Source organism: Apium graveolens, chromosome 6, assembly GCF_009905375.1.
Source record: "Apium graveolens cultivar Ventura chromosome 6, ASM990537v1, whole genome shotgun sequence".
NCBI classification, from domain to species: Eukaryota; Viridiplantae; Streptophyta; class Magnoliopsida; order Apiales; family Apiaceae; genus Apium; species Apium graveolens.
The window spans coordinates 264,891,923-264,901,109 of record NC_133652.1 but is presented as its reverse complement, the minus strand read 5'-3'; the positions used below and the strand labels follow the sequence as shown (position 1 = coordinate 264,901,109).

Here is a 9,187-nt window from a genome sequence, read left to right as displayed (position 1 = left end):
TCAAAGTGTAAAGAGGAACAAATTAGCATCAAGTAGAACTGAAGATCTTGTGTATGTTCATAATAATTTGAGATTGCTATCTCGTAAAAGTGAAGAATACACTAAGGGTCCTTCGAAATATTGGGATGTTGGTATGATTTTTGAACTTCACAGCCAATTTATTTATTTTTTTCTAACTAATGCTAACATTTTCTCTTTTTTTTGTAAGGTGGAGATTCACTTTATATTGATGATGGATATGCAGAAGCATTTGCTAATATATTTTTTAATGATCCTAATGCCGAGGATATGTTGTTTAATTAGGAAGGTGGCGAAGGAGAAGAAAATGTTGAGAAATGATTAGACTAATTTTGAAGTCCTAATTATACACTGTGGCATCTCATATGCTTTTCTTTGTTTTTCAAAACTTTATCACTAAGTTTGTTTCATTTGAATTATTGTTGCAATTGGTGCTACTTGGTTTTTTGATGGTTATTTCATGGAATTTAAGTTCTTAATTTTGTTATATTTTTTTTTGAATAACATAACTCAACATAAATTCCGAAAAACACTATATATATAATTTATATTTATTTAAAATAAAAAATTGAAGTGTCCATATACTCGTGTCCGGTCCTTATTAAACGTGTCCCCGAGTCTTACATTTAAAAATTAATATTTACTTTGAAAATAATAAGATATGTATTCACATTTAATTTTTTTTTATCGTAGGTAACCCGCAGCCGCTACCCTTCGGGTGCGCACTGGGTAAACCCTACGGGCTCACGCAATAGCCTACAAACCACGTAAACCAAGGTAAACCGCATTTAAGCGACAGGCTCTGACTCAGGAGGCATAATCATAAATTCTCCTCCCGTGGGATTCGAACCTGTGATCAAGATGATAGTTTTCCTCTCTTTAACCAGCTGAGCCAACCCTTGCGGGCCACATTTAAATTTTGATTTCCGTATGAAGTAACAAAAACTTTTTATCTATATAAATTTGAAAAAAAAATTAACTAAAATTATAAAAATTATAAATTGCATCATTATCATAGTGAGAATTACTTATGACACCACAGACATGTAGAATCTCACATTCGGTCTGTCCAACACCATTTTATAGTTACACGTGGCTATGTTTTTGACTTAAGTATTACTATACCTATGATCAATGAGATGTGATCATCAGTCAATAAACACATAAGTCTTAATGTATTATTATTGTCCCTTCATAATAATAATACTTGACTAGGGACTTTTAGGAATACTGATACTATTCTCATAGAGATATAGAAGGCATTTTATATTCCAAGGACATTTATGAATTCAACATTTATGTCGCAGTAAATAAGATATAATAAATTATGAAGAGAATAACCCATAGAACATAAATTAATAATCTAAATGTCTTAAACTAAAACATTATAGTGTTATCTTCGGGGTACAAAAACTAACAATCTATTACCACATAAGAATATTATTCGATTTGTAACAACTAGAAATAATAATAACATCCATTTTTAAAATATAGTCAAACATTATTTCCAACTCCTACATCACCTTGAATGTTAGATAATTTTCATAATCATTATTTTATATTATTTTTAACGGACCATTTTAGATTATACCATTGTAGTTTCTAAAATATTAATTTTAAATATTAATATTATTAAATGAAAATAAGTAAAGAATGAAAATATTTAGAGCTGCAAATTAACAGAGTCGTTCGTGAACAAAACTGTAGATCGACTCGTTTAAGTGAACCTGGCTTGGTTTGTTTAATTAAATGAGACAATCTTGAACATGAAAATGAGTTCGGATGAGTAAACGAGCCGAACCGAGTTTTTTGTCTGTTCGGCTCGGACTCGACTCATTTAGCTTGGACTCGGCTAACTCGACTCTGTTCAGATAAAATTTATATTTATTATAACTAATAACTTATTACTCATTATTTAAATAATTTTTAATAATACATTTTTCTCGTCATTTATTAATAATTTAATTATTTCATATATTTTGTTTATATTTTTAAATTAAACACATAGTGTTTTTGTAAGTTTAATATCAAATACTATTATCACGATCCATTCATCTCTAATTCTTTACATTCTCGTAAAGGCTGTTAAATAACGTGTAATTTATAAAAATTAAATTTAAGTAAAATATTAAGTTAATAATATTTCGACATTGTCAACTTAAAAAGTGATGTATTATATATAAAGTTATGAATGTCTCGTTTATTTAAATTGAAATTAGATAAGTTTTTAAAACTCGGCTTAAAAATTAAATTAATATAAATTAAGAAATAAGTGTAGAATGTGAGTGTATATATCATTATATGATAAAGACTAATATTTGATCTCTCGTAAAACTATAAAACTTAGCAAAAAAACTTGTAAGACTATAAATTACACTTTATAGTTGATCTATTAAAAATTATTTGTGAAAATTAGTGGATAGTTCAGCTCGGCTCGAGTTCGGCTCGACTCGGTTGTTTGTGAGCAAAATCGTTTTCGGCTCGAGCTCGACTCGTTATCAAACTCAGCTCAGCTCATTTCAAAAAATAATAAAACTCGACTCAGTTCGTTTGCGGCGCTAATTTCTTTTGTTAGGAAATATATTCTCTATCTAATGGATTGTATCGAATAATAATATCCATAAAATTGGAATCTTCTTTCAATCAAGAAAATTTTACCATCCAATGACAAGATGTTCCCAAAAATTTAGATCATAAAACAAATCAAGATGAATATAGCACCTGAAAAGAAATAATAAGGTAATACGGTTAACAATAAAATTTGATAAAAATAATAATTTTTTGCAATATAAATTAATAAAAATAATAAAATAGAAGATAAAATTTAGGAAATTGGATATCTTTGATTAAATACCTCGAAATCATTGTATAACATACTTAAACCGTAATAAAACGATACTTTACTAGAATTTCTCAATTCGGTACAAAAAATTCATCACAACGCTCATAAAAGGTACAAAAATACCTCTAAAAATTTATCACAACACTCATGACCAGGGACAAGGTACAATTTTTAATGAAAAAAATATTTAGCTATTTAGGACTAGCTATTTTTATTTGAAAAACAAGTAACACAAGAAAACTAAGATTAAAAAATTCAAGTTCTAACACAAATACAGTTAAACCTCTTTAAAGTAATACCCTTGGGACCGGGAAAAAATATTACTTTACCGAATTTATTACTTTATCGATATAATAATATTTTATTACTTTATCGATAAAGTAATATTTTATTACTTTACCGAATTTTTATGTTTACGTGGTACAGTATAATATATAATGTACGTATAAAAACTAGAATTAATCACATGCAATGTATTTGATCTAAAATTACTTTTATTATGATTACTTATATCCAAAAACTAGATGCATGCATATTAAAATTGCACCAGATCAGTACATAAAGGTAACATGTGTTGTGTACGTTGTATTGAAACTCAACCATCTAATATTTATTGTAATTCTTAAATAAAAATACATGAAGAGACACCATAATATTAATGATAAGACTTTGTGATTAACTATATAAAATGATAGAATGGTACACTACAGACACATACAATATCAACTTTGTTTTACAGTATACACCAATGTCTTCGCATCATCTAAAAGGAGTGAAAAAATCAGCAATCACAGATAAGATAAGGAGTGCTATTTGTGAATATAAAAAGGAGAATCCAGGTGTAAGCCAGAAAGATTTACAAGCATGGGTACATCAAAAATATGACTTAGATATCAGTCAATCAACTATATCAAACACACTCAAGAGAGCCTCGGAATACTTGTCCGACGAGAGGAAACAAAGTGATGTCAAAAAACACAAATCAGCAAAATATTCAGAGTTAGAGAAAGTTTTGTTTGAGTGGTTTCTTCAAAGGCAAGATAAAGTTAATATGTCTGGAGAAATCATTCAAGAAAAAGGAAAGGAGCTAATGAAGAAAATGTATGGGGAAAGTAATTCCGATTTTAGCTTTTCCAGTGGATGGTTAGAACGTTTCAAGGCAAGATATGGAATCAAATCTTATCGGCGTTTTGGTGAAAGTGGTTCAGTGATGATGGAGAACATTGAAAATGCATTGCCAGGCATCCGATCAAAATTGGATCAATTTCAGTTGAAAGATATTTATAACATGGATCAAAATTGGATCAATTTCAGTTGAAAGATATTTATAACTTGGCTTTGGTGGAAAGAAGAAACAAGCTACAATAGATTCATATTTTAATAAGAATTAAATTTTGTAATCATATACATTATACAGTATATATATATATATATATATAATTATGGAATTATTACTTTACATATTACTTGGGCCCTTAATGACTTTCGAATTTTTTATTATCTTATGCTTTTAGCGAGAATATTACTTTACAACATTGGCCCAAGTTGGGACCGATAAAAATTATTACTTAAGCGAGGTTATTACTTTATCGGATATTACTTAATCGAGGTTTAACTGTACATAGTTTTATTTAGGGTAGCAACACAGATTATTCACACAACATACAATCTCAATACCAAATCTATCACAGAAATCTTAAAATTAAAAAAAACCAAACTAAGCAAGATATGACACTTAAATAAAAAAAAATATATAAGTAAAGGATCTCACACTTTTGATATTAAATAAAAAAAAGTGAAAATGAATAAGAGGTGAATAAAAATGACAAAGACAGTAGACAGTGAGGGGGATAGGATCAATGAGACAGCAAGTTGATGCTATATGCCTATGTATATTATTGTATGGTGTTTAAAACACTTGAATATGAATTGGCCACGTATCTCACTTAGGACACTTACTCTACTAGTTTCTCGCCCATAATGTTCTTTGTCAACAACTATACTATTTATTTCTGAGCAGCCCAGATCCTATATTTCACCAAAGATTATGAATCTACTGCCATTTTCTCCTCTGCTAATATCCAAGGTAGCCCTTTTCAATTATGTACAATATATGTCAGAATTTTTGAATTTGTTATGCTTGTTTTTTTTCTGAAAAAAGTGAATGTGAAATGATTTGTTTTTCAAACAATTTTGGGTTTATGTTTAGTTGCTAAATAGATAACCATGTTTCAAGATTCTCATAATTTTTGGACAATTCAAGGCTTAGTTGGGTTAAGGATGAGTAAATGATATAAAATGTGTTCTTTTGAGTTTTAGTTTTAAAGGGGACTTTTGTTAGGCTAAAGATTGGAAGGAGTAGCTAAAATTTCTTGTTTACAGGTAGGACTTGATGTAGGCTTTAGTGCTTAAGTTATGAATTTATAATTTTATTAAGCTTTTTGGTCTTTTTCTTTCTAGAAACATCCCTATGCTTACATATTAAATGTAGAACATTAGACATTTACACTGCACATTTGGTTATGTCCTTCTAAGACACACTTTCGGTTATGTGTTTTGCCATTGTCTCTTGCAGTGTAAGTTGTGTTGGTTCCGATTTTGGAGGATACGTTTAGGGTTCGTTGTATCTTTAAATATTAAGTTCCTATCATGTACTTTGACTCCGTTCACTCGTTTTAAATGCTAAGATGGTTATTGTGTTAAGCTCTTCAGCTTAGAAGAATGAATAATTTTGCCCCCCCTGTTATGCATCCTGTCAGGGTCTTCATTCTTGCTTGGATTTAATAGTAACTCGTAATGTCTTATTATAACATAAATAGGATTTTGATTAGAAACAACAATTAGAAATCAAAATCGTGTAAAGAAATTACATCATATTGTCTAATATTATCTAGTATGGATTGCTGATTTACTTTCATGAATGCAGTATACTTTTACCTGGCAATAGAAACCATACTCTCCTCACGGTCATAAGAATCCTATATCAATATCATAAGCATGTATGATCGTGTTGATAAGGGTAAGCAGCCAATGCATCCTAATCAATCCTTGTGGATGTCACGTCTGTCTGCACTTCAACAGCATAATCAGTTATATCCTCTGCTTGACGAAAATGGTACAAACCAATGGCATTTGCAGAAGGGAAAGGAAATCACATCTTATATATCTGGATCTGCCGAACAACGTCCAGAGGTCAAAGCCATAGATTTTGGAATATTAAATGGTCACCAGGCAATGAGTTCAAGAAACGAGAGTAATAATAGATTTGAATCACTAGACTCTTCAATTATCAATGTTTCTCAGAATGGTCAGCGTACTCTAAACACTGAACGTGTACCCCCGTTGCTCTCATTAGCTCCTCCAGGAACTGACACTTCATATATAGATTCACATATTCAGCATAAAAGTGTTTCACAATGCCCTCTAGAGCCGGTGAGGTCTCAAATGGTTTTGGGTAGCAGCTTAGATTTCTCAGAATCTTTTCCAGAGAACTTAAGTGGCACAACATCTCATGTTTCACCCCAAATATATGATCTGGGAGAAGGAAGACATGAAAATGGAAGCAATCCTACAGCCCCATCCTTCGTATATAGTATAGAAGAAAATGTTAACCATGTTAGATCCATGCTGTCGTCCAAAAGAAAGTTCTCAGATACCAACATCATGGAAGTTCCAGAACTTGAGAAGTGTAGTAATCACTGTGGTCCTGGATTTGTGTCTGGTAAGAAATATATGGTTAAGTACTTTATGTCTAGAAAATTTATAGTACTATTTGATATAGGGTACTGACTCATATGTGCTTGTAGATGATCTCCGTATGAGAAGTAATCATCCCCCAGCCTTTTGTGAAGAATGGTACAAGAGAATGCATAACTCTTCGGGTATCAACTTGTTTCCGACCTATTCTCATGATGCAAATACAATGATGATATATACTTCTGCTGAGGATTTAGGTAAATGTACTCCCAGATTTCAGGAAATTCGTACTTTTCTTGTCACGGAAAATACTGATTCATATTTGAGGAAGGAAAACCGAAAATTTAAGGATCCAAGAGTTCTATCCCGAGGGCAGGAAAATGCACCCATTAAATGTTACAGCTTTCCCCAGCTTTTTGGTCATGGTAAGCAAGGAGTACAGCTTCAGCAGCTATCTTCATCAGATACTGAAGGAAAAGATAATGTTCATGATGTCAACGCTACCGAAGTTGTTTCAAAGAACAAATCATCAGCTGAGACTCACACGATATATAGGAAAAAGATTGAAGACAAACATCTCTTAGGTATGGCTAATTTTTATAACTTGCTTAATTACACACACACAATCCCATGCTATATGATAGATATCTTGGGTTGAATTCTGAGTTGAAATGCACTATTTCTAATTACAGATTTTGTATATTATAACTTCTAGTCCTCTGTGCTTGATGGTTCATAAATCAAATATACTTCCAAATAGTCTTGTCTAGTTGTAACAATTTTTTTTTTGCTAAATTAGTTGTAACAATTAAAGATGAATGTAATTATCATAGTTTCAGCAGTTTTTTTTTTGATATAGTTTCTCCTTTTTAATTGTTTCAGGTGTAGAGTCTTGGTCCTCAAAAAAGGTACTCTTTCCTTAACATTGGATCTAGTAGTAACGTGTATACTAGGCTATTCTCTTTAATATGTTTTTATTCGTAATTTTACATTCTGGATAGTGGATATAGGTGTTCACAATTTCGGTTTACACAATAGAGTACAAAAATAGTCATTTTATTACATTAAATGTATATAGATATGCAGCAATAACCGGTACTAAAATAGTCATTTTATTAAATTTTAGATGTATATAAATTTGCAGCAATAACCAGTAAAATGTCAAGTATGCGATCATTACGAATATATCAATGTGCAGGATATCAAGGCAAACACATGTCTTGATCATGCCATTGTAACATCTGGAGAAGTTCAACCTCGCAAACGTCCTATCCCTGAAATACCAGATATGAACATAGAGCTACCTGCTGAACTAGATGAAGCAAGTGTAGTGGACAACGTAGAAGCAAGCACATCCAGAACTCGAAGTCTGGACATAGATTGTGAGCAAGATACAAGCAGCAGATGGATTAAGCGTCTTAAGATAAGTGATTTATGTAACCATTCTATTGGTACAAAGAGTTTGAGCTTGGATGAAGCCTCATCTGATAAGAAAGCAAACCGGCTTATTAGTAATGGTGTAAGAGGTGAAAGAGCTAACCCAAAACCAGTGCCTATCTCTGCTGGTAAAGAATTAATGGTTCTTAATCAGAAAACAAATCCACTAAGAACTGGCAGTTCCTTTTCAGATGATGATCTTGAAGGAAGGGATGGCACAAAGCAGTTATGTTCTTGGATTCAGAGGTGGCAAAAAAATCCAGCTACAACTCATCGAAAGCAGCCCGAACCAGTTGTAGTTTGTGACCCACAAAGTTCGAAGGTAAGTCTAGAGGAGTTACAGAGGAAGCCGTTTGCGAGCATAGCTGCGATGGCCCTTTTAGGGAAGGGCTGGAGTGGCTTAAAATGTCAGTACCGGAATATTGGTCCACTTACATTATGGGACTCCAAGGATATGTGAAAATTACTTTCTGAAGCAAAAATACATGTGTGAGAAATACAGCATACCGTTTCTGGTTATGATAGGTCGAGTAGAGAAGAATATGGCCATATGGGATCAGCGAACCACCGGGTGCTTGATTGTTTAAATTACTTTTTGTCTTCGAGGATGCAACTTTCAAAGTCAAGCATATAAATAAATGACATAAATAGAGCTCCTCGGTTTGTTGCTTTCGCAGTCATGTTCCAAGGAATCCACACTTTATTTGTAAAATATCTTAATATCTTTTTGGAGAAACCAAATTTTGCTTCTTATGGGGTTTGCAGACATGAAATTTTGCAACTTTATGGTTATACAGATTTGATGTTTTTTGGTAGAGCAAAGAGACCCAGCCCAGTTCTGTAGAGCTTTGGTGCATTAGCATGCCTTCGGTTTTCCAGAAATATTTTCTTGATGGTTATTGGGATACTTGCTTCATTTGAATGTAAATATCTAGTTTCCTATATGTTAAAGCAGGAATGGAATCATGTTTAAGAATCACAATTGGCTTTCAATTGCACTGGTTCTCTAAAGGAGTATGGTAGTCGAAAGTTGGGCAATCAGACTATGAAATTATAGATGTTATTATGTCCAATTCATTGTATCAATAGCAAATGCCACACCTACCAGGTTTCGGCACAGAAATCTAACAGAAACATGAATTATAGTAACATGGGACATCAGGTTTTACTGGAGTCAGCAGACTCGGCACTATA

General features: G+C 32.0%; 2 protein-coding genes across 3 annotated transcripts; both read left to right on the top strand.

Annotated features, from left to right (window-relative positions):
• Positions 1-3,548: 3,548 nt before the first annotated feature.
• On the top strand, positions 3,549-4,178 carry LOC141665995 (CENP-B homolog protein 2-like). Its single transcript, XM_074471980.1, has one exon. The coding sequence runs from the start codon at positions 3,549-3,551 to the stop codon at positions 4,176-4,178; it is 630 nt and encodes a 209-aa protein (XP_074328081.1).
• A 607-nt stretch (positions 4,179-4,785) lies between these two features.
• On the top strand, positions 4,786-8,975 carry LOC141667318 (uncharacterized). 2 transcript variants are annotated; one of them, XM_074473756.1, is made up of 6 exons: positions 4,786-4,946; positions 5,787-6,581; positions 6,667-7,140; positions 7,439-7,464; positions 7,755-8,082; positions 8,185-8,975. In XM_074473756.1, the coding sequence occupies exons 2-6, from the start codon at positions 5,858-5,860 to the stop codon at positions 8,451-8,453; spliced, it is 1,821 nt and encodes a 606-aa protein (XP_074329857.1). In that variant the 5' UTR covers positions 4,786-4,946; positions 5,787-5,857; the 3' UTR covers positions 8,454-8,975. The 2 variants fall into 2 exon arrangements, with proteins under 2 accessions (XP_074329857.1, XP_074329856.1); XM_074473755.1 differs by having other exon boundaries at positions 4,788-4,946; positions 7,755-8,808.
• Positions 8,976-9,187: the final 212 nt, after the last annotated feature.